We start from the raw sequence: 27,045 nt of genomic DNA on the forward strand, positions 1-27,045 counted from the left end.
TATCATTCACGACTTCATCCAACCATGAAAACCTATATGCCTGGAAATGTGTTCCTCAGCCTGGATGCTTAATTCCTATTTTTATTTATTAAAATTTTTTTTTGAACACTGTTTATTAGGTATAGTGGCTCAGTGGTTAGAACTGTCGCCTCACAGCAAGAAGGTTGCTGGTTCAAGTCCTGGCTGGACCAGGGGGCATTTCTGTGTGGAGTTTGCATGTGCTTGTGTAGATTTCCTCCAGGTGCTCTGGTTTCCCCCACAGTTCAAAAACATGCGCTCAAAGTGAATTGGATGCACTAAATTGGCTGTAGTGTATGAGTACGTGTGTGTGAATCTGAGAGTGTAAGGGTGTTTCCCAGTATTGGGTTGTGGCTGGAACGGCATCCGCTGTGTAAAATATATGCCAGAATAGTTGGTGATTCATTCCGCTGTGGTGACTGCTGATAAAAAAGGGACTAATTTAATTTCATTAGTCAAAATTAGTTGCAGCAATGTACATTATTTTATTTCAAAACCTCATATTTACTAAAAATACATCTCCGCAGCAAAATATTGAATAAATCATAAATCCACTTTTTTTTCCCCTCTGGTCGAAAGTGGTTTTCTCTCCAGTGGGATAATGATCGTGTCGCCCTCTGCACCTTGTCATAATGAATACTCTGCTCTGGAGTACATGTGAGCACCTAACGATATTATCCCTGATAAAAATACCCTCTAATCTGATAATGCCCCTGCTACCGTTGACATCAGTGTGTCTTTTACGCCAGCATCTCCGCATTTTCTCCTTTAGATCTCAAATATTCTGCTGTGTGTTGACCTTTAGCTGATATCAGACATCAGCGGTGCTCATATGGTGATGCTCAGGCTTGCGCTCGGGGCTGCTGTGACTTCTCTTCAACAGTGTGTTTGTGTGTTTGTTGTTGTTCTGTTATCAGGGCATTTTTTGGAGTTGCAGGCAGAGTATTTTTGAGGAGATGCAGAAGAAGTTCTCGCAGGTAGTTGTGTGTGTGTGTGTGTGTGTTGCATTTGTGTGCTTACAGCATGAGGATTCATTTGACACTAACACTCAAATGAAGACGTCAGGGGAAAGGGGGAAGCTGAGGACAAGATGCTATTATAGGCACAGGGAATTTGAGAACGTGTGTGAATAAAATAAAAATAAAATAGAAAACTAAATAAAAATACAAAAATCAAGAAGTCTGGTTCTTTTATATGCAAAATGCTATATTTAAATTTGCATACTGTGTGCACTGATCTCACCATACAGTATTCAAGATACCAAAAATATGATAATAAGCAGGAAAAATCCACTGTTCATACATCTGGAATAAATTTGAATATGCTGGATCTTTCTTTGTACAGGGTATTTGAGTAATACCTCAATGAATATGTTAATATTTATATAGAATTTATGATTCTGTTTAGTTAAAATGGTTTAACATTATGTTAGACAAGTGCTTCGTCTGTCTGTCTGTCTGTCTGTCTGTCTATCTGTGCTGTATGTATGTGTGCATATATATATATATATATACCGGTATATATATATATATATATATATATATATATATATATATATATATATATATATATATATATATATATATATATATATATGTATATGTATGTGTATATATATATATATATATATATATATATATATATATATATATATATATATGTATGTGTATATATATATATATATATATATATATATATATATATATATATATATATATGTATGTGTATATATATATATATATATATATATATATATATATATATATATATATATATATATATATAGATGTGTGTATATATATGTATATATATATATAGATGTGTATATATATATATATATATATAGATGTGTGTATATATATATATATATATATATATATATATATATATATATATATATATATATATATATATATATACATATATATATATATATATATATACATATATACATATATATATATATATATATATATATATATATATATATATATATATATATATATATATATATATATATATACATATATATATATATATATACATATATATATATACACATCTATATATATATATATATATATATATATACACACATCTATATATATATATATATATATATATATATATATATATATATATATATATATATATATATATATACATATATATATATATATATATTAATGCGTAGTTTGCCAAAGATGGATATTGAATAAGATTGAATGGATATTAAAATATATATATATATATTTATATATATTAATATCCATTCAATCTTATTCAATATCCATCTTTGGTGAACTATGCACACAAATATTGTCACTTTCCATGATCTATAGACCCTTTTGAGGGATGTAAACAAAAACAGCGGTCCCAACGTATTTCCTGTTTTACATTTTTAATTTCTATAGCTTCCGAGAATCTAAAAAGAGCCACATATTAATAAATAATGTTATGATAGCTGTTTTAACATTAAGGTATGATTGAATTGCCTCTTGTTACAGTTATGAAATAGTTTGATAACAAGTAGGCAATGCTCATGGGCCAATGACACGACCACATTGAAATGGTCTATATTGCTACATTTGCGAAAGATTAACATGATTTATTGTGATGGCATTATGAGGTATAAAAATGCCGTATTTAAAAACATATTTGCTTTTTCATTTATTTTGGAGGAAAATATCCCTCAGATGTTTTCTTCATGGGCAAATGTTTAAATTTTATTTATAATATTGTGTAAAAAGTGGAATTTTTTTTATGTTTCAACCACCTCTGAAAACCAGCATTAGTAATCTTTTTTTTAGTAAAACATCTGTTTAGCAAAAATTGAAGCATGAGATTAGATCGATTTTATACATTATAGATTGTTCGCAATTATATATATACTGTAGATTGTCGCACACCATATTTCGTATTTACTTTTGTGGTCGATCAATAAAATCGCCACAGTCTGGGCTATAAAAAGCGATAAAATATTAGAGGACAATAAATAAATATTACAAAAATTGTTAGTATTTTTGAAAAAAAAAAGTGTATATATAAGAAACATTAATTATATATTTGAAGTAAACAAGTAAAATGTAAAGTTACAGGATTATTTAAAGGATCCCTAAAGGGATAGTTCATTGTTTCTTTCCTCAGTTGAACACTAAAGAAGATAATTTAAAGAAAGCTAAAACCCAGTTACCATTGACTTCAATAGTAGGAAAAATAAATACTATGGAAGTCAATGGTTGCAGGTTTCCATCTTTCTTCAAAATGTCTTCTTTTGCGTTTAACAAAAGAAAGAAACTCTTAAGTTTTTGAAGCAAGCTTTCTTTTCATAATATTCATTTTTTGGTGAACTATCCCTTTAAGTAAAGTATTTTCTGTGTTCATCCCATCAAAAGAATACAAAGAAATGTTTTGCCAGCTTTGTTCTTAGAATCCTCGGTCAGCGCTTTCAGTAACATGATCAGTTCTTTAGCAGACACTCAGACAGTGTATAAAAAGACCATGGCTTTGCTTTGTAAACAACACCTGTGCTACGATCCCTGGAATAAATGTGCACAAGTCAACAGGGGCACATTGTATAATGGAAGAATCTTCCAAATGGATTACTTCTTTAAACACAAATTACTCAAAGTCATTTGTAAGCAATGGAGAGCCCCGCAACTAAAAGAAACAAGCTGGAACTCTCCACTTCAAACTAAAATTACAAAGAAGGTGAGGGGGAAATAAACGTGGTAATATGATTTGGGGGAAACGGACTGAAAGAAAGAGAGCAAGAGTATCCGCCTCCTTTCATTTTATAGCCTTGCTTTCCCAGCTCAATCAATAAGTAACTAGAGAAAGCAAAGCAAAAAAAAAAGATAAAACAATGCTAACGCTAATGTTTACTTCAGAACTCTGGTCCTGGGTGTACACAAGGTACATGTAACAGCTTGCAATTAATCATCCACCACTAGTCTTAGAGTCAACAAATGGCTTTGACTGCCTTCATTGGAAATACATACTCGGCCTACGTTTTTGTGAAATCACAAAAACATACATTTGACTGCGGTTTCTAGGTAAAATTAATGCTACGGAGCAGTATAGTTTTGTTCCTTTTAACCATAATGATATTTACGAAGATATAATATTGACAAACTGATGTTTAAGCCACATTCATGCTAGCAGCTTGTTTGTAGCTGTATGTCGCTCTGGGTCGCTAATGGGAGTTTCCACCTTAAGCTTGCTTGGGTGCGCTCATGATGATATTCACTGAGAGTGAATGAGTTTATGTTCCATTAGGGTTGTCAAAAGTATCTAGTTTGGTACCAACCGGTACTAGTGTTGTCATGATACTGGATTTCGATAACAATCTGTACTGAAATTTTAAAAACTTCCATTTTATAGTGGTGACTTCGGTAATGACCTTCACGGCCAATCACAGTCATTTCTGTTGGGCACATAAACACAACAGCACTCAAAAGTTAGTGGGAAATTGATGTTTTTAAAATCAGTACAACACTAATTGGTACTGAAATTAAAAAAATATTTAGCGGGTCCCTGTATATCTACAGCACAGAGATACAACTGACTGCTGCAGGAGAACCGGATCTCTCTTCATTTGCATAAAGTTGAAAGATTCTCAACTTTGTCGTGTTGACAGTCATGCCCACATACGGTCACTGTCGCTTGCATCACTGGAAGTTGCCTGAAGCCATTTGCTCTCCATTGAAATGAATGGTCGCTCGTTGGATAGTGGTTCACTAGGTGATCTGTATGATAAGTCCAGCCTTCTCATGGACGTGTACAAGAAGGACTGAAACGTACAACAAAACACACCCTAAGTAATGATTTTGGATTCAAAAAATAGCATCCTCTAGTGGATTTCTCATCGGATATGTGCAAGGAAATATACCCCAAACAATGTAAACGCCTACAAAAATGTAGGCTGAGGCCTGGGCTGTTTTTTTGTAGTTGCGTTCAACCAATTCCTAGGTTCCTAATTTAGCGAAATATTAACATGATTTAATTTGATACCATCATGAGATATTAAAATGTATGGACTCCGATGATGACGAATACAGTCAGTCCAGATGTGCCAATAACTGGAGTGACAGCAGGAGCCATTCACAAAGAAAGTTTAACACACTTAATCATAAAGTTTTAATATTTGTTGTTCTTTTTTTCAACTATTGTTTCACAAGAAGATTTTCAGTTCTGAGGCTGATTGTGATAAAACACTTCTGGCTATTCAAAATAAACTGAAAAAAGCAAGCACTGGGGATTTGTTGTTTTTTTTAATCTGTTGTACCAAACCTGTATTGAACCATGACCCCATCACTTAAGTACATACTGAACCATGACTTTTGTGTACCCTTTCAACCCTAGTGTACAGGCACAAAGTGTAGACGGTATATCATAGACTGTAAAAAAAATATAGATGTAATATCAGTGACGTCACCCATATGTTTCTGAATGAAACGCACGAATGAAGCTACGAGTGGGCATGACCTGAGGTTACCGAAAATGTGCAAAGAGCGGCAAGACAGAGCTGCCACTCAAGTGGCCACGACCTTAATTATGCAGACTTAATATAACTTAATAAAAATGAAACCGATGAGTTATTAGGAATGTACCCCCTCACTGTTGTGACAAAACCATCTTTTGTTCCAGACTGTAAACATGCTTTTATCAGCTGTAAAATTGGCCAATTTAGCATGGCAGTCAGTGAATATCTGGAGTTTCTGGAGCCAGCCTCCAAAGGCCAGTCGATGAATTGCAATTTTAGATACTTGTTAGATACCTTATTTGCTTCACAAGGGAGAGCGAAATGTTGCTGCTTGCTGTATACTGATATCATGCATGTTTTTTGCAAACATTTAAAGGGTTGTGCAGGATGCAAGCCTGAATTACTGACAGCTCATTTCAGTCAGAATCTCTTGTTCTTTGGATAGATAATAACTCAATTTATTGTGCATTTTGATATTTGAAAATGATATACAATAATTTATTTGATTGGTTTTTTTTTTTTTGGTTTTATTTATTTTTTTGTCAAGCTTTTCGTTTTGTTCAAGCTTGTTTTTTTTTTTTTTTTTCTTTGCTGGAGCGCTGAACTAAAATTCTAACGCCCCATTCACACAAGGCGTCAGCTTTAATGTTTCCTATTCACTTTGAATGGGTGACGTCAGGCGTTGCCGAACTGCATTATGGATCCGTCGGCCCGCTTCAGAGGCGTTGCTCGCTGCAGAAGTTGGGACTTGCTCAACTTTTCAAGCACCGTTGGAAGCGTCAGCCAATCAGATCGCTGTATGCAAATACACCAGCTCAGGCAGTGGACTATTGCTGACTAATTTCATTGGCTGATGCTGCTATGACGATCACGTCAGCCCCAACTTCAGACACGCCCTCTGTCAAGCGTTGACGCTGAAGCCCCGTGTGAATGTGGTATAACCTGAGTAGCTTTGAATCTGTTGACGTACGTCTCATACATTTGCTTGTTTACATATTTCCTGACTTACCATATGAAACCATGTCCGCCAGAGTGTTACGCAACACTATGATTGGCCAGTTCTCGGATGATATTGCACTTGACTTTTGCTTGTCAAGTGCTTTTTTTTTTTTTCTTTAAAGAAGTTTTCCCAACTGGGGCTGAGCTCAAATTGATACGTGTACTTGGTCAACTGAACTTAAATCATGCGTGTTTGTTCATTTGCAGATTGAAAGTGCAGCAGAGGAGCCAAGAGTGTTGTGTATAGTGCAGGACACCACCAATGCCAAGACCGTCAATGAGAGGCTGACGCTCAACCTGCCCGCCTCCACCACCGTCAACAAATTCTTTGAGGATGTGGCGCACAAGGCTGGATATGTCAACGGCACTTTCTGCCTTTCATGGGCCAACACTGGCGACATGGTGAGAGTCTTTAGGCCCTGTTTACACTAATTTGTTTTAGTTTTCAAATAGCATTTTAGAATGAAAAGGATCCACGTCCACACTGGCGTTTCATCTAGCATTTCTGAACAGCTCTCCGTTGTACACACTATACCGCTGGATCTAATATATCTGACTATATTTGTTAAACGTGATATTTAATTCATCTAGTTGTCTATATCTAACGACATATTCCCTGACTTTGGTCTTTTGAATCTATTACTTGTTCTCAGGTAACGTGTTTTGGCTAAACACAAAGATAATATATTAATTTATGTAGCCACGTACACTGATTCTGCACATTTGTCTGATTGCTTGTCTTTACTTCCTATAATGTATAAAGTTATTGTACGTTATACTTTTATAATGGCCATTATTGATTATTAAACTGATATTCAGCAAAAGAGAGGGTATGTTTTGTATTTTCAATGAAAACGAAGGGAGGCAACAATGTTATAGGCTCTGTATTGTTATAAACATGCATACAGTGAAGATGACGCTTGTATACATATGCAGCTACACGATGCCTCAACACTTTTTCTGTCTGTTAAGTTGCTAATATCAAAATGAAAATAGGCAGTTCCTTATATAATGCTTTGATTTTATTGTTAGGATAGTGAAACAACGTAGCCAGGGTGATGTGAATGAGGTTATAAAGTACACTCTTCCCTTTGAAGATTTACCCGACGTGTCCTCTGGAGTTTGTTTTCTATATCAAACTTGCGATGTCTGAACTTACAAGGCGAGGATGCAAGACTGAACTGTGTGTAGACTACTTAATATTGAAGAAAAAGCCCCAATCTGATAACTGAATGTCTGCAGCCCCGCCTGCGTTTTCAGATGTTTCAGTTTTCCCCCTTCCACACTGACATGGAGCAGCAGCGTATTAAAATGAAAACGGCCTCTCCAGCTTTTCCAAAATGCTCTGATTTCAGTGCTCGAAAACTCTGGGGTAGTGTGGACAGAACAGGTACAGAACAGGTGGTTCTAATTGCAATTGCATTGTAAACCTAAAAAGTCATTGACTATGTCTGAAATCGCATACTTCCATACTAAATAGTATGCTAAAAACAGTAAGCGAGCCGAGTAGTATGTCCGAATTCATAGATTTCGAAAAACAGTATGCGAGAAGCACCTGGATGACTTACTACTACCGTCAAGATTCTGAAGTGCGCATCCAATGCACGCTAAGCTATCCCATGATGCACCGCAAGATGTAACACAACTGACGTGGGTAGGTCATGTGATCATGACTAAGTGGCGGATGTAGTGCATCCGAGTTCCATTCATACTACTCATATTCATACTGTATAGAATGTACTTTTCTAACCGAGTAGTACATTTAAATTCAAATGCAGTACCTATTGAGTAGTAAGCGATTTCGGACGCAGCCATTGTTTTTGCCTCAAGGCTTTAATTACTATACTGTAAAAATGGTTGGTTTGTTTTATACCTTTAACAGTAGAAATGGACATAAATACATACTGTACCATACTAGTTAGTAGAAACTGACTATTATATTTCTGGAACACTAGGCGGTGTGTTCAAAACTTTCAGGTACCTACAGGATATAACCTCAGGAAAGGCTTTGTGAGATTCACCCAGTTATTAATAATTAATGTGGACACCCAGCGTTTAATTATTCACATATGCTTCTATTGTGTAGTGTACAAGAGAACTACAGACTGACTAGGCCTGTCAAGACCAAACCCAAACCCAATACTAGGTGCTGGTTACTTACATTTTTTTAAATTACAGACACAAGCTAAAAGGGATAGTTCAGAATTACTTCATATTGCATAATCAATTATTAAATAATATGTAGTAGTGAATAGGTTTAGTTTTCTAAAGTTGGAACATTGGTTCAAATGAAAAAGTTTGATCTAATTTAAGGCCTCGGTATACATCGTATGAAATTTTTTTTGTTCTTCCTTTTAGGGACATTTGAAGATCTGAGTGACTGGCAGCAGCAGGCGGGGTTTTAAATGTGTCGTGCTGCTTGAGCACTGATAAACACAACAACATCTCATTGTTTTCTGAGAGAGAATTACAGTTTCATAAAAATCTAGCAAACAGCCGTCACCGACGAGAAGCGGCACATCACGTTGCTTTGTATTTGCCATGCACGGACACTGAATGAAAGAATGCTTAGAACTTTTCCTGATGTGGCACGACTCAGTCTTTCCACCAGTGATAGGACCAGTGATAGTGATAAGCGCGGATTTATCTCTACCAACTTTGCTACTTGACCCTCCAGTATATTCATGTGGCTAACTTAGTGTTGATGTGTTGGATGTTTTACCCCTTTCTGACTATGGTCCATTCCAAATTCTATCCCTTAGCCCCTCCTCTCACCGCTACCCCTTGTTTTGTGCATTCACGTGAACAGGTAGCAGTGTCGCAATTCTCTTTAGCTCAAAAGCATAGAACTAAGGTAGCCAGGGAACAGAGATTTTCCAGAACTACACTTAAAACCAAGGGGTTCGAAAACTCACACGTGAGTCAGGAGATGCACAAATTAGTATGATTTTGGCATTATTAGGAATTTTTGCAACAAACAAGCACATGTTTTATTACATTCATAACGGCGTTCGTGTTGTACCACCATGCTTTTAAAAAATCTATAGAAATTTTAAAAAACGCTAAATTTAAATAAATAAATAAAACAATGACTCCTTTATAGTAGTTCCACAACATACTTTCACATCTGTCCCTTGATGGCAATCGAATATCCTGTCAGAAAAGTCTAGTGGCTGGGAATGACATTTTTACATATTTTTATCATGTCTGATATAATGTTAATGTTGTTTTTTTTGTGTTTACGTTGATGAATATGCCCACAGTGTAAATACACAGTACAGTTACGAGCTTATGGCTCATTTGTGGTACGGTTCGGTACGCTTTTATGGCTGTTTCCACTGTCAAAAGGTGTACCGAACCGTATCTTGCCACTTTTTTGGCACCCTTTCGAAAGGGTACCAAATACGAGAAAGGGTAGCAAAAGGGGGAGCTAGAAACGCAGCTGAACGCTGATTGGTTACAGAGATACGTCACGAGCTCGTGGAGCTAGCCAAAATGAAAACAAAGGAGCCGCCATGTTTTAAATACACAGCCGAGATATTAGCTCGTAATACTATATACAAATAACAACGAGCTCATGAACCAAGCTCAAACAAAAACCTTGTTGTTGTCTTAATGTACAGTCACAAAGCCAAGAAGAACAAAATCTGCCATGTCCTGTTGTTGTTTTACGAGGCCGTCTAAAAGTGCGAGCGGTTTTCGCGATCTCGCGATCACGTCTATATTAGATATAATGTACTTCTTGAACTGATGATAATAACGTGCGTGCGATTATTGAAGCATCTCTGACATCTGATCCTTTCAGAAAAGAAAAGGACAAACGCGAGAGTGAAGCGCGAAAAAACAAAGTAGAAGCCCAACAAAACACAGGAGCAAATTGTTTAAGCAACCTGAATCCTGAACAAACTGCCATGTTTATCATCGCCTTTTGGACTATGATGAACTCTGAATGACAGAATTACTTTCTAACAGAGGCTAGATGTGCTGGTGAAGATTACAGACACAGATGAGAGGTTTGCACAGACTGTAGGCTATATGTTGCGAGTTGTTTTTGAACCCAAATAAGGACTAAATATATGTTGTGTGGAGTTTTTCTGTAATTGGTAACAAATCAGAGACTCTAAGGGGCTGTATGTGTTTATATATGTTCATTTATTTATTTATTTAATATAATTGGAGACGTTACAGTAGGCTATTTCGCAGTGTCATTGATCTGCAGTTATAATCAAATCATGTTCATAGAAGTTAGTAATGAACATTTATACACATGTATTTATGTGTATAAAGCATCTGATTCACAGTTCATCGACCCGTTCAGCTTTACTGTAGACATTTATTCGAGCGAGAATGACATCGACTGAAACTTTCTGTCGTACACCATGCCCACCAAAAGGGTACCCTTGGTAGTGGAAACGCAAGCCTGATAAAAGTGACCCATAGCAACCCATACTGTACCAGTCAGTGGTAATGGGCCTTTATTGCCACATAATATTGTTATGATAACATGAGATCGTTGTGTTCTGTGATTTAGTGAAGATAAATACCAAAAAGTAATGCAACTGGAATTACTACAGCATTCGCTGTCGTCGATCCTCATGTGAGCTTGGAACGACAAATGTGAGTGGGTGTTGTAGTTCAGTCCCATTTCTTAGGGGTAAATTTTGAAGCCATTTCCCTTCACACTCCGTTTGAAGGGGAAGGGGTAGGGGTATAAAATAGAATTGGAATTGGGCCTATGTACTACAAGAATACGAAGCACATCAAAGTAGGCGGAGCTCCACGACACACCCACCTATTGCGTAATCATCAGGAACCAAAGGTAGCTCAAGTCTTTAGGAACAAAACGAACTCCCTCAAAAAAGCTAGCTTTGGTGAGCTGTTCCGAACTGCCGAAACAAACTAAAAAACAACTTTGTTGTGGCTAGATTAGGTTCATTTCAATGACATCATTTCAGTTTTTCCATTTTTGTTTGAAGTAAACTGAGACCTTTGATGGTTAGAAGCTAAAGCCAATAACGCCGCCTCTTAATAAACAATTAGATACTGATATCAGCTGCCAGCCAAAATGAGTATTGGCATATTGGATCTGTGCATCCTGCTGTGGAGATATGATTATGTTTACTGCTTCATTCGCCATCTAACTGCGTGTTAATCCCAGCGCTGACCCAGCACATAGCATGTAGCTGCAGGTAAAACTCTGAGTAGGTCAGTGGATTAAGGCCTGCTTCTACCACCACCTGTGTTGCTCTCCCACCAGTAGACCCGTGGGCAGTTCACTAGTACATGATGTCCCTCAGGTAGCGCAGCCTTTTCTTCCATGCTAAATGAATCCTCAGAAGAGATGTTCTTTATCTGCAGTTGATTCTTTTCTCTGTGAAGGTCGTTCTGCATGTTTAGGCTTGCTCTTTGAATTATGTTCCAGACAGCATTTGTCATTTGTTGTTCTCTTTGTTTTGTACTACCACTTACTCTTTATCATTTCATATCACTTTTTTGTTCCTCTTCTCTCTCTCTTTCATAACCGAAGGCTCCTCTGGACCAGGCTAGTGAAATGTCCCTGGTGATGTCCGGTTTTGAGGCGGGGAAAAGAAATTTTCTACAGCTCACAGACAAGGACGGGGAGCAGCCGCAGATCGCTTCAGTGAGTTGTTCATTTCATGTTTATTTCTTTTACTTATTCAATGTAAATTCAATGTCAAAGCAAGCTTACCATATACAGTTAAAGTCAAAATTATTAGCCCTCCTTTGATTTTTTTTTTTATTTATTTTTTTTAATTTTTTTTAATTTATCTTTTATTTATTTATTTTTTATATATTCCAAATGATGTTTAACAGAGCACGGAATTTTTCACAGTATTTCATGTAATATTTATTCTCCTGGAGAAAGTCTTATTTGTTTTATTTTTGCTAGAATAAAAGCAGTTTTTCTTTTCTTTTAAAATCATTTTAAGGTCAGCATTATTGCCCCCTTAAGCTATATTTTTATTTGGATTGTCTACAGAACAAACCATCGTTATACAATCATTTGCCTAATTAACTTGCTTAATTAACATAGTTATGCCTTTAAATGTCACTTTAACTGTCACTGAATACTAGTATCTTGAAAATATCTAGTCAAATATTATTTACTCTCATCATGGCAAAGAAAAAAGAAATCAGTTATTAGAAATTAGTTATTAAAACTATTATGTTTAGAAATGTGTTAATTTCTTTCTGTTAAACAGAAATCGAAGAAAAAAATTACAGTCTGTTGTACTTTCTATCCAATGTTATGCCATTTTTCCCTCTTTCCTGGCTTACATTATCACTAGCAGAAATAATAAAACAAAAAGCATAATCTGAGTGTTCTGTTAAATGAAAAATAATTGTCATAGATTTTGATATCCTTGAGGCATGAGATCTTAATTGCGTCAGGCGTAATAGTGAATTTTTGCAAATATTAGGTGTAAGGGTTAGTCATTTTGATATTCAATACGTTTTACGTGGAAACATGGTTACCTAGGCCAATTTTCAATTTGATGTGAGTGTTAAAAATGTAAATGTAACTCTTTTTTTTATTACAATTGCACACATTAACCCTTGACTGCCATTTTTATTGTAATTATTGTGTTTTTTATAATATTATCCATATATACACTTGACGTCAAAACTATTAGCCCTTCTGTGAAATTTTCATACATTTTACTGACTAATTTCTCTAGCCTTTGCCATGATGATAGTACATAAAATTTTACTAATTATTTTGCAAGATGCTAGTATTCAGCTTAAAGTGCAATTTAAAGATTAAATCAGGTTATCATGTCATGTAGGCATCATTAGGATTATTAGGCAAGTTATTGTGTAATGATGGTTTGTTCTGTAGAAAAATCAAAAATAAATTGATATTTCTTAAGGGGGCTAATAATTTAGGTCAGGGCTCGAAATTGTGACCGTTTTGGTCACATATGCTCCCTGAAATTTTGTCTATGCGCCCTCAAAATATATTTGGGAGTATTTATGCGTGTGCATAAAATTGTTGCGTGCGACCAGTTTTCACTGCAAAATGTTCACCGCATACGCGGATTTAGGACACATTCAGAATGCATCTTTGCACTTGAAACGCAGTGCTCAGGAACAGTTTAAAACTGTTGTCATATAAACTTGCTGCAGTAAACAAAGCCCGCAATGCTTGACCCGCCTTTGGGCTCTTTTTATTGGCCCACTGCTCAAGAAATGCAAATGGATTGGTTAAAATCAACTGTCAATCACTCAGTCAATGCCTTACTTCAGATGACAGGGAGAGCTACAACCGCGAAAATGTAAAGCGCTGAAGATGAGAATGAAAACAACACTGACAGATTTAGTTTTAGAAACTGCCTAAAGCTACAAATAATAACACATCTGATTACTGATCATGTGGTGAATGTTAGTCCACCATCTACAATTTTCGAAGAGTGGATTGGCTTCAAGTCCACTATGAAAATAACGCATTCACTGTAAAGTCTATGGGAGGGATTTTTCAGGTAACTGTTTGCCACATCAACACATTTTAAGCACGAAAGGGTTCTGTTTAATCCTTCATTTAATCGCCAGATGCTGTTGGCCGTGCAAGTGGCAGCTATATGTAAAATTTAACACCATGTGCACCATCGCAAAAGGGCTTGCACTGACTAAGATTAAGCTAATATTGCACTTTAACACTATAGTATTTTTATGTAACATAATAGCTTATACATTATATATCCCTCAGTGACAGGCAAATATATTTGAGTTCAGTAGAAAACTCGGCCCATGATATAAGAATCATGCCCAACATATGTAGTTATTTTCTATCCATATCTTCTATAACTATATTTTCTATTTATATCTTATATAAATCGCATAAATACTGACTTTCCACTATATCTCCCATACAGTTTTTTTACTTTCTGCCCTCCATCTGAATTTTGCGCATCACCAGAACCACGGGAACAACATATAGACCTTAAAATTGGTTTTAAAAAGCCAAACTAAAATAAATATATATATATAATAGACAAATATAGAAATACTGTAAACATTTCCTTGGTCTGTTAAACAGTATTTCAGAAATATAAAAAAAAAAAAAAAACTGTAAATGGCCAAATGCGACTGATGAAACGTAAGATCTAATAACTATGATCAGACTTTTAATCAACATTTGTGACAGGCCTGCTAGAAGGTAAGCATCATTAATTATTAATCTGTGACTGTCTTACAGGATGAATCTGCCACAGCAGACAGCGGTGGTCTTGATGACAGCTCTCAGGATCGCTTCATCGGACCCTTACCGCGGGATGGTACTGTGGGCTGCAGCAGCGACTACAGCAGCCCCAGTTATTCCTACTCCTCCATACTCAACAAATCAGAGACAGGTACCGCTGCTATATCATGCTTTGGCTTGTTAAAGACATGTTGCCCTACTTTGCCTTCTATAAATTAATGGTATCTTTTTATTTTGATGGTCCCTTTTCCACAGTTTGTTGATTATAAGTAAGGCCAGACAGAATCTGCAGACATTTTTTGCTATTTCAGCGAAAAATTTTGAAAAAAATCTGTGGATTTATGCGGAATAATTTTGGGAGTATTAGGCCTGTCACGATAACTATTCTGTGGTACGATATAAGGCACTAAAATTAATTGCGATAAACAATATTATTGTCATTTTAAGATCATTTTAACACTATTATAGCATCATATTGCAAGTGCACTCTTCCAAAAACACATGTTTTATTCATAAGAATATTTCATTTAATTTTAGTCATTTTACAAAATACTAATTAGGCATTGGAATCAGAATGGGAAAACGCATATCAATAAACAAATAAATAATAATAATGATAAATGTTAGCAAAAAAGTGCAAGATAAAAAGAACTAGAGGAACCAAAACCATACTGACACTGACACCTTCAATAGAGATAGAGAGGCTGTGCAATCAGCTAAAATGTGGCTAGAACTGTTTTTTATGTATGGGCGATATATTGAATCACCCAAAATGATTGAGGCTATGTAAACGTGTTGTGGCATAAGTCATAAGATATAAAGATTATTTTGACAGGCCTAGGGAATATCTAAAGCACTGAAAACGTAATATACCTTTTTAACTTTTATTCAATGTTTACAATGCAAATCCATTTAGATCCACTTATTTGGTAAACAAAGCAAGTCTTTCGTGTGACATCTCTACTAAAAGACAGAAAATATTACTTTACAAACTGTATTGTAAATAAATCATATGAGCCTTTTCGTATTAGTCAATAATATTACTGAAATTATTAAAAGAAAAACTGTACACACATTTATACAAGTAAATAAATACTCTTAAATAGACTGTTAAAGCAGATTTCGTGTGGGCCTAATTATAAGTTACAGTGCATTCTCTTTAGAATATTAGCAAAATGTTTGATTAATATCTGCTGATGCTGCTTTACATTCTAAGTGTGTCTTACACGGGTGAGTGGGCTTGACAAACCACCTGTAGAAACACTCTTTTCTCCATATGCCCCTGACACTTTACTTAAACTCCATCTTATAAGGACAAAATAAGGAAAACAGTTTTTACTTGTGAATGTACCACAATTTTAGCACTGCTTGCTATTCCAATCTTAAATATTATATAAACTATAATATAAACTTTTTTTTTTTTTACAATATCTTGCACAATATTGTTCTGTCTTATGTAAGAGTAATTATATAGTCTGTCTTAGGTTATGTGTGCAGTTAAAGTCCACACAAACCAGAAGCTATGACCTTTTTTTCGCATTGTGATGCAGTTCTTAGAGAAATTGAATATTAAATGAGTGGGCGTGGCTTGTTTTTTCAACTGTGAGCTGATTGGATGTAGTAAAGTAGGCATTTCATTCAGAAAGATAGGGAAAGGTGTTTTAGAGGAGTTATTTCAGTCCAACAGACACCTCCTCCTCACCATTTTTGTTTGTTGTCAAAACTGACAGCTGCAAGGGCGTGGCTAAGTATGTTAGCCACACCCAATACCTCAGACGTAATCTGGGAATTTAACTGAAAACAGACAGGAAGTGCATTACTAAAACTAAAGATTATATGGGCAAATGATTGTTTTTTTCTTAATGACTTGCACTGATAAATTGTTCACAACAAAACTAGCAAAGTGACCCAACAAAGGCTTATGGTTAGTTTTCATTTCATTTGTATTTTAAGTATTTATAATATATGTATAGCTATTATATGGCATGTAGCTTCAATGTAAGTTATAGCAAAGACCATAGAATACACAAGACATGTCACTCGTATAGTTTTGAATGGGGGAGGTGTAACGGTCAATATGGTGATTGAAACCCCGCCTGCTAGTACAGGAGACAATCATCGATCGATATAGACTGACGTTTCTCCAGGGGACAATCTCGGACCAGACATGTGCTTTTACGACAGTTTTTGGGGTCAACAAACACACTGGGATGTCAGCGAATAGTATCTTCACAGACCTAAGAAATATATCCACATAATGCCTGAAATTTGTACCTTTAAATGAACTGACTATACTATAAAACACAATTTCATACTAATTTATAATCAGTATGAAATGAACATGAGGTACAGTCCGTCCTGTCAAACACACATCACATGACTACTCAAACACCCACAAACTTGTAAACAAAGAGTCGCTGTCGTTGCTGATGGAGATTCGCCATTCAGACCGACTTGTGAATTAGTTCTGAAGACCAGCGTGATCTGGTAAAGCTTTATTCAGAGGACGATAATGGGTAACACAGCCATAAATGAGGTTGGTGTCGTGATCTCGTTCCTTTCGAGTGCACATGTACATTAGCTTGGGCAACCTGAAAAAAATGCAGATTTTGTTTGATTCAAACATTTAGAAACAAAGCCTATGTGACGGTTGTTGTTTACTTCATTGGTGATTCCAAATATGTAACGTAATTGTAAGCTTGGCAAACAGTTTTGGAGATGTTGATGTTTGCCCATTCAAACAGAATGGCAGAGCGTACCGCCTGAGAGGCGTTTCAAAGATGGCCACAGAGTGAAATGACTTACCTTAAAGGGACTTTGCTTTTAATCAACACAATGTATCAAAATTAAACTGATACCAGCTTAACTGTTCTGTCTTCTTGTTTCAAGGTTATGTTGGTTTGGTCAACCAAGCGATGACCTGTTACCTGAACAGCCTCCTGCAGACCCTTTTCATGACCCCTGAGTTCAGGAATGCCCTCTATAAGTAAGTTTTTAGTTTCTATACACGTTTTGAATCGCACAACTGTATCCTCCAACACTTTTTTTTTTTCTGCGCCAGTTGGGAGTTTGAGGATTCTGAGGAGGATCCAGTCACTAGTATCCCATACCAGCTCCAGAGGCTGTTTGTTCTCCTGCAGACCAGTAAAAAGCGTGCCATCGAGACCACAGATGTAACCCGCAGCTTTGGCTGGGACAGCAGCGAGGGTATGAGACGTCACTTTAAACGTCCATTCAAGAAACTTTATCCACATTAGCGCTGCGGTTATCAGATAGCAGGAGGAGTCTTGATTACTGTGAAACTCTTTACCTTGTGTGCTTCGCAGCTTGGCAGCAGCATGACGTCCAAGAGCTTTGCCGAGTCATGTTTGATGCGCTGGAGCAGAAGTGGAAACAGACAGAGCAGGTATGTGATGCAGACCCCACCTTCTCATTGTATAATTCTAATGCACAACCACCCATGAGATCCCTACTTCAGGGCAAGGACAAACAATCCAGTGTTGAGCAAAATAAAAATCATTTTAGGAGTACCAAAGCTTTTTCTTATTGTGCAAAAAGTTTGTGTGTCTGGCAGGGTTTCTGGAATTTCTGGAATATTATGCAATTTTAATATATATTTTTTGTCATGGAATAGCGTAGATTTACATTGTCATTTTCAGGTATATTTGTTTGTCTTTTTAAAGGTGCCCTATAATGAAAATCTGAATATACCAAGGCATAGTAGAATAATAAGAGATCAGTATATGGAAATGGACATACCGCAAGCCTCAGAGACCATTGTTTACTCGTTATCATATAAATTCTACAAGTGTAAAAACCCCGCTGGACAACGGGCCAATCAGAGGACAAAACAAACTGTGATGAGACTCTCCACCTTCTGCATTTGCATGTACGATTACTTTAGGTCATTCATCCGGACCTGAAGTCATCAAGAGAACCCAAACTCATGTAGCTCTAGGATCATAAATGTGCATGCCTCAAGCTTTGTTCGATAAGCAACAATGTTTTCTCACTAGAAAACAATGATAGTTTTCCTCCATTAGTTATTTTAAAGCTTACATTTAACTTACTAAGGATATGGGACTTTTATTTTGAAAACGCACCCGCAGATTCACATGTAGACTGTTGAATCATGTCAGATCCCTTAGCTCAACTGTCATCTGTTCATGCAGATAATATTAAGTTCTGACTGTGTTTTCTTTGACATTGTAGCTTAAACATACAATGCGATCTTTTACACTTTCAATGTTTCATATTCCAACTTTTCACCCAAATTATGCTTCTAATTATTCTGTAGATTTTACACTGACTAGTTTTTTGTTGAATAAAAATAAGGGTATGGGTGTGTTTACCGAGCTCACAGTTGTTTTGTGTTTAGTGATGTTCTTTCCTTTTGTTTTTTCCCAGGCTGACCTGATCAACCAGCTTTACCAGGGTAAGCTGAAGGACTACGTGCGCTGTTTAGAGTGTGGCTATGAGAGCTGGAGGATTGATACGTACCTGGACATCCCTCTGGTCATCAGGCCCTTCGGCGCCAGCCAGGCTTTTGGCAGCGTGGTGCGTGTGCCCATCATTTTGACCATTTTTGTCGTGCTTGTTTAATAGCAGATGTATTATTAAGCCTTGGATATACAACTTTTTCACATTCTGCTTTGTTTGAAATGTGCATAGTCATGGTCTTTAACCTGTAAGCATAATGTCAGTATTTACAGAAGTTAGTTGGGGATTTTATAACTCTTTGAAATGTAAATATAACCGCTGCTATGTTGTAAATAGCTAATTTTGGACAATAAATAAGATAAATAGAGAGTCCACAATGAACTAAACTCAACAATGGCCATTTTATGAAATCCCAAATAACTACTTTATCATTATGTTAAATATTTTACCATTGCAGTATATTACGATTATTTCGAATGAGCTTTTATTTACATTTACATTTTCAGTTTCAGTAATTTACCTACTTTCACTTTGTTTTTACGCTGTTTTTAGTTTGTAATTTAGAATTTAAAGGTATACACTATCAAGCAAAAGTCTTGTCGTCTATCCCAGTTGTAAGAGCAACAAATAATAACTTGACTTCTAGTTGATCATTTGGAAAAGTGGCAGAAGGTCGATTTTTCTGATAAATCTTCTGTCGAACTGCATCCCAATCATCACAAATACTGCAAAGACCTATTGGAACCCGCATGAACCCACAATTCTTACAGAAATCAGTCAAGTTTGGTGAAGGAAAAATCAAGGTTTGGGGTTACATTGAGTATGGGGGTGTGCGAGAGATCTGCAGAGTGGATGGCAACATCGACAGCCTAAAGGCTCTTACACACCGGGACGCTTTTCGTTTGTGATTATCGTCAGCGTTTTTCAAGACGTTTTTCCGGATTCAAACCCAAGCGATTTTCACAGGCATCGAGCAAAAGAGTATGCAAAATCACTCCTTGATTTTAGATGGCCCTACACAACTTTAAGCTTCAGACACCCGCTTGTAACGCAGAAGAAGAAGACAAAGTTCACACGCTTGTTATTATGGATGGTTCAGGTAGCAGCTCTAGCGATGAAGAAATGGTTATTGTTCACCAGTGCAATAAGCAGCTCCACGTTCGTATCACCTCTGGGCATCTTCTTCAATGTGCGCTCGCATTGACAGTTTTGCGCTTGAGCGCCTCTCAGTGCTGTTTACTGTAACTTCAGCAGCTCCCTGCACGTGAACAAAAGTGCCAATCTGATTGGTGGAGAAGGTTTTGACGCGGCGCATCAAAACAAACAAAAAAAATGAGCATGAGGCGTTTTTTTTTTAAATGATGCTTTTGCGCCTGGCGTTTTGCGCGTTGGTGTGCATGATCACATTTACGCCCTTTATTTAGTCACAAGGCATTAAACGTTGACAAGCAAAAAACGTCTCTGTTTGCACAGGTCTTAAGGTATCAAGAAATTTGTGCTGCTCATTACATTACACAACCACAGGAGAGGCAAATTCTTCAGCAGGATAGTGCTCCTTCTCATACTTTAGCCTCCATGTCAAAGTTCCTGAAAGCAAAGAAGGTCATGGTGCTCCAGGATTGGCCAGCCCAGTCACCAGAAACATTTTTGAGCATGTCTGGGGTAAGATGAAGGATGAGGCATTGAAGATGAATCCAGAGAATCTTGATGAAATCTGGGAGTCCTGCAAGAACGCTTTCCTTGCCATTCCAGATGAATTTTTTAATAAGTATTTGAGTCATTGCAGAGATGTATGGATGCAGTCCTCCAAGCTCATGGGAGTCATACACAATATTAATTCTTTTTCCACTGCACCATGACTTTATATTCTATACTGTACATTATTTCTGTTATGTGACAAGATGTTTGTCTCAGCAAAGTCAGACCTTACTGTTCTTAAATAATTGTATTAAATAATTAAAAATGAAAGCATGATCTTAAATTTTTCTGGTAAAATAAGTGTAATCTAGAGGCCTTTGCCTTTCATATAAGCCCCTTCTGATACCAAATGATCACCTAGAAGTCAAGCTATTATTTGTTGTTCCTAAAACTTGAATAGGCCACAGTTATTCTAAACCTGTTTGAGTTTCCTTCTTCTGTTGAACACAAAATATGTTATTTTGAAGAATGCTGTTTGATGGCACCTATTGAATTCAATAGTGCTTTGTTAATCCCATAAACCAGCACTTCTTCTGTGTTCAACTCAAATAGGTTTAAAACCACATAAAACAGTGTAAATGGTGAGATTTCATTTTTGTGTGAACTATCCCTTTAAGTTTTCCCATCGGTTATTTACACCAGTATTTTAAATGATTTATATAGGTTTATAATTTTATTCATAGGCAAAACATTTCAAATAAAAGTACAAAATGCGATGTAATGCCTAAATAAAACAGGAGCAATAAGCTTAAATAATAATAATATAATAATATAAATGATTAATAATATGCAGTTGAGGTCAGAATTATGAGCCCTCCTGAATTATTAGCCCACCTATATATTTTTTTTTGCGGTTTAGTTTAACAGAAAGAACATTTGTTCCATCCATTTCTAAACATGATAGTTTTAATAACTAATTTCTAATAACTGATTTGTTTTATCTTTGCCATGATGACAGTACATCATATTTTACTAGATAGTTTTCAAGATACTAAAATTCAGCTTAAAGTGCCATTTATAGGCTTAACTAGGTTAATTAGCATTAATTAGGCAGGTTAGGGTAAGTCATTGTACAACATTGGTTTGTTTTGTAGACTATCGAAAAACAAATATTGCTTAAGAGGGCTAATAATTTTGACAATAAAATGGTTTTAAAAAATTCAAACCTGCTTTTATTCTAGCCGAAATAAAACAAATAAGACTTTCTCCAGAAGAAAAAATATTATAGGAAATACTGTAAAAATTCCTTGATCTGTTAAACATAATTTGGAAAATATTTGAAAAAGAAAAAAAAAATCATAGGAGAGCTTATAATTTTGAAAAAAAAAATTTGGTATAATTATTATATAATCTTGTTGAATTTTCAGTGTTTGTCCTCATTGTCCACTAATTTGCTGTAAAACAGGAAGAAGCTCTGCAGGCCTTCATCCAGCCTGAGACTCTGGACGGGCCCAATCAGTACTTCTGTGAGCGCTGCAAAAAGAAATGTGACGCCCGGAAGGTGAGTCAGATCAGAGACTAATATTATGAATGTCTCTACCATGTTTCATTGTGTGATGCAGTGTTTTTTCTTCCTTTCCAGGGTCTGAGATTCCTTCATTTCCCATACCTGCTGACTCTGCAACTGAAACGATTCGACTTTGATTACACCACTATGCACCGCATTAAACTCAACGACCGCATGACCTTCCCTGAGGAGCTGGACATGAGCCCCTTCATTGATGTCGAGGATGAGGTGAGAGAAATATGCTCGCTTTCCTCATGATATGTGGAATATCACAAAATTTGCTATTTTATAACAGTAAATTGTAGTGTAGTCCGCTATCTGTGAAAATTCAATTCCACAATGACTGATATTGAAACCTTATATGGTACTGTACTATGTACAGGTTAGAAGTTCAGTGTAACTTGAAGAAATTGTGAAGTCTGTAATAACATTGTACATTAGAACTTAATTTCCAAATTAATAATAACAATAGTATGGTTGGGGTGACGCTCTAGTGCACTAGGTAGTGCTGTCGCCTTACAGCAAGAAGGTCGCTGGTTCGAGCCTGGGTGTTTACTTCTGAGTCTACAATTGGCCACACCCAACATAATTATATTAAAATTGTAATTAAATGTGGGAAACAAATAAAATGATTTTGGAAAGAGTTTTTAAAAATTTAGTAACAAAACTTGTCCATAAACTCCAATGTAATAAGAGGATCAACCCCACCTAACTCCACATAAGTTTGACACCCATTTCTACCTCAATGCCTGTTTAGTCATGTTAATTTAAAATGTCAACCAATCAGAGCAGTGGTGAGTCTACAACACAAAGTGTTAAACAACAGAAAATAGCCAATTACTATTGAATTATGATGTTTTGTTGATGTAATTATTTTATTACATTACAAGTGGACCTCAGACAATAGTAAAAAATAAACAAAAAAGGTACTTCATAACCCCTTTAATCTAATGATTAAATTTAGACTTAATTGTATTAAATTTTATTAAATGTGGCAAACAAAGATGGTTTTGGAATGTCTTTTTATTTAGTAATAAAACTTATAAAACACCAAACAGAACTAATCCATAAGATGGATCAACCCCACCTCCCTCCATAAGTTTGACACCCTGTTCTACTTCAATGCCTGTTTAGCTCTGTTAATATTCAAACCTGGCAGCCAATCAGAGCAGTGGGTGTTTACTTCTCAGTTGACAATTGGCCACACCCATTCAAACAAAGTGTTCTGATGATGGGGTCAAAAACAACACAAAAAATAGTCAATTACTTCTAAATGATGATGTTTATTAATGTAAGTATTTTAATAACATTACAAGTGGACCTCAGACTACAGTACAAATAAATAAATTGAGGTACTTCATGACCCCTTTAATCTAATAATTAAAATTAGACATAATTATATTAAAATTGTTATTAAATGTGGGATACAAAGAAAATGGTTTTGGAAAGTCTTGTTTTATTGAGTAACAAAACTTGTCCAAAAACTCTAAAATAATAAGATGGATAAACCCCGCTTCCACGGAAGTTTGATGCCCTCTACTTCAATGCCTGTTTAGCCCTGTTAATATTCAAAAATGTCAACCAATCAGAGCAGTGGTAAGTCTACAATTGGCCACGGCCATTCAAACAAAGTGTTCTGACCATGGGGTCAGAAACGCAACAGAAAATAGTCAATTACTTCTAAATGTTGGTGTTTTTATTGATGTTGATGTAACTATTTTATCATTACAAGTGGACATCAGACTACAGTACAAAATAAATAAAACGAGGTACTTCATGACACCTTTAATCTAATAATTAAAATAGAGGGAAATGTAAGTATATATGAGGAACAAAAATAAATGTTTTGGACATTTTTATTTTATTCAGTAACAAAACTCTAATAGAAATGCCAAATAATTTCCTTGATGTCACTTTGTCTCATTGATGTCACAATGACTCTCATTGAATACTTTATAAACTATTGTTTTAGTCAATCTGTTCTCAGCAAGTGGAAGATTTGTTCTCTTGAATGCATAAAAACGTGTTCGGTAATACGTGATTTGTCTATACAGAAATCTCCTCAGACAGAGAGTTGCACTGACAGTGGGGCAGAGAATGAAGGAAGCTGCCACAGCGCCGATGAGCAACGATTTCTCCACGGATGATGGTGGTAGACGAGGGCATCTGTCTGGATAACGCCAGCAGCGCAGAGCGGGTGCTCAAACCAAAGGTTACCTCACGCTCTCTCCCAACCCTAGTGCTGTAAATCAACTGTGAAAGAGAAAAGATGAACATGCCTTTTCTGTCTGCTTTACAGAGCTCCTTGACCTTTGAACTCTTTTCGGTCATGGTGCATTCTGGGAGTGCGGCAGGTGGACACTACTATGCCTGCATCAAGTCCTTCAGTGACAGCCAATGGTACAGCTTTAATGACCAGCATGTCAGCAAGGTCAGTCTGTTTACTTGTATCCATCTAGGAATCCATTAATCAATCCTTATATCTAGAGGTGTGAGCCTACACTGGTCTCATGGTTCGGTTACGTTTATCAAGCCATCGATTCGATTCAACTCAATATCTCTGTGCACCATGGTGCATTGATGATACTTTTCGTACTTGATTAGATTTTTTCTTCTCAACACAAGAAATGATTTTGATTAAAATCTATAAATATATTAATATTTATATATGATTTGTAAAACAATTTTGTCCTTTAATACAAGCGGTCAGATATATGAACTGTACCTTTAATTTGACCTGCTCAAAGAAAATGTATCCAACAAAACTTCAATACATGCACAGAAGACAAGATGAGCATTTATAGCAAATAAACTAATGTAAATATTATCCAACTTGCTTTTTGAGCACTGTCAAGCGAGGTCTTATACCGCTATGATTGGTCATTGTCTTCACCCGCTGAACAGAAAGGGCTGCGATTGGCTTTAGAAATTAAAGCACTGTTCACCAATGAGTGACGCAGGAAGAACAGCCGCGGTTACAATCTATATGTGCATAATACGCGGTTATCACAGATAATCCGTAATAGACGCAGTGTAGAAAACTCGCACCTCAGTCACGCTCGTGTCTGGATCCACAAGCAATGCTTATCGAGAGAAGGGCAGAAATGGAGTTTTACAGCATTTCTTCTAGTGAAACAGCAGCTTGTGTGCTGTGCCTTCTTCAGCGTCAATGCAAGACTGTCCAGCAAACTCACAAGCAGTTGAACTGTGCATAATTATCTACCTTTATGTAGTAGAAGCGTTTGTTTTTTTTTTACTCGCCCTCGCCTCCTTCGCCATAGTATTCTACTGCGACATCGCGCATAGGAGATAAATGACGTCAGTACGTAATAACTGGTTATGATCTATTACTGAACCGTTATCGAATTGTTTGTATCGTGGTGCACCGAAGAAACAATTAATTTTGACACCCCTACTATTTATATATATATAAATAATTAGGCCTGTCACAATAATCAATATATCGATTTATCGTGCAATACTTGGAGATGACCTCAATAAGTTTTGAGGTTGCAAAATATATTTACAAACTCACAAATAACGTTAGAGCCCTTTTACACTGGCGTTTATATTCTGCCTCACTCGTAAGAATGTTTTTAATTGGACATTTACCTTTTAACATCAAATTACAGAATTACTAAACCTCTGTAACATTTAATGTACATGCTGAATCACTGATATGTGTTGGCTTGCTCTGAGTCCTAGTTCTAAAGTTTGGTTTATTTTATTTTCAAGATCTTAGGTGAACTATCTGCTGCTGCTTTTTTAAGTAGTTTGGCAATAAATGTCACATAAAATGGCATTTAAACTCACATTATTAGCATTTAACACTGAATAAAGCACAGAGGTGTACCTGAGGTGATCATTGTCAGCTTTCTGTTGTTCAGCTGCAAGAAATAGAAGCCGCTTCTAAAATATAGGTTCCAGGTGTTGGTTAGGACAAAAACACATTTTAATATGAAAATATTCCTTCTATCATGATTTAAATCAGCCTTTAGGCTCGATAGTCAGGCTCGCTCCTGTTGATGTCGTCAATCTGGCAACCTGCACTTGCATGTGTTTTGAACCAGGAGTGCAATACCCAGTTACAACCACTGGGTGTCATACTGCACCTTTAAAAGAAATGACATGTAATAAACAAAATGCAGGGTTGTTAATATAATAATATTATAATAATGCCAACTGCAACACTAATAGTGAAAAGGATAAACTAAAGAATAAATGACAGAGATGTACTAAAACAGATAATATATATTAGTATTTATAATTTATTCGACACCTAAAAAGGCAGTTCAAACAATTATTTTTTTTTCATTACTGAGGGGTTAAGCTGTGCAAACATTAAACTTTGCTCTGGTCGATGCTGAACATTTTCTGTTAACTCAAATTGAAACTAAATATATAACAAGGTAAATAGAAAAGGTCACAAAATAAAAACTAAACAAATAGCAACAAACCATTAATGAAACGAACTGAAATTTAAATTAGATTAAATAGTATCGAAATTAAAGCTCATTAAAAGTGCTAACTATAATAGCCTTGATCCATAGGTTATTATTTCATATCTACAGGGATATACTAACATTGAATCCCATAATTTTGCCTAACATGTTTTTAACCACTTTATACCCTAGTAAAAAACCAAAACAGCATTGTTTCCACAAATAGTCTATTATT

General features: G+C 35.9%; 1 protein-coding gene across 1 annotated transcript in view; it reads left to right on the forward strand.

The window, feature by feature from the left end:
- usp47 (ubiquitin specific peptidase 47) overlaps nucleotides 1-27,045 on the forward strand; it is a 72,146-nt gene that overhangs the window by 17,502 nt on the left and 27,599 nt on the right. Inside the window, 14 exon segments of the mRNA XM_056462335.1 lie at nucleotides 936-995; nucleotides 6,710-6,904; nucleotides 12,030-12,143; nucleotides 14,721-14,874; nucleotides 17,613-17,709; nucleotides 17,785-17,930; nucleotides 18,050-18,129; nucleotides 19,131-19,280; nucleotides 22,267-22,362; nucleotides 22,444-22,596; nucleotides 24,423-24,484; nucleotides 24,486-24,516; nucleotides 24,518-24,580; nucleotides 24,668-24,803. Coding sequence (XP_056318310.1) covers nucleotides 936-995; nucleotides 6,710-6,904; nucleotides 12,030-12,143; nucleotides 14,721-14,874; nucleotides 17,613-17,709; nucleotides 17,785-17,930; nucleotides 18,050-18,129; nucleotides 19,131-19,280; nucleotides 22,267-22,362; nucleotides 22,444-22,596; nucleotides 24,423-24,484; nucleotides 24,486-24,516; nucleotides 24,518-24,580; nucleotides 24,668-24,803 — 1,537 coding nt within the window.

This window comes from Danio aesculapii, chromosome 7 (genome assembly GCF_903798145.1).
Source record: "Danio aesculapii chromosome 7, fDanAes4.1, whole genome shotgun sequence".
NCBI classification, from domain to species: Eukaryota; Metazoa; Chordata; class Actinopteri; order Cypriniformes; family Danionidae; genus Danio; species Danio aesculapii.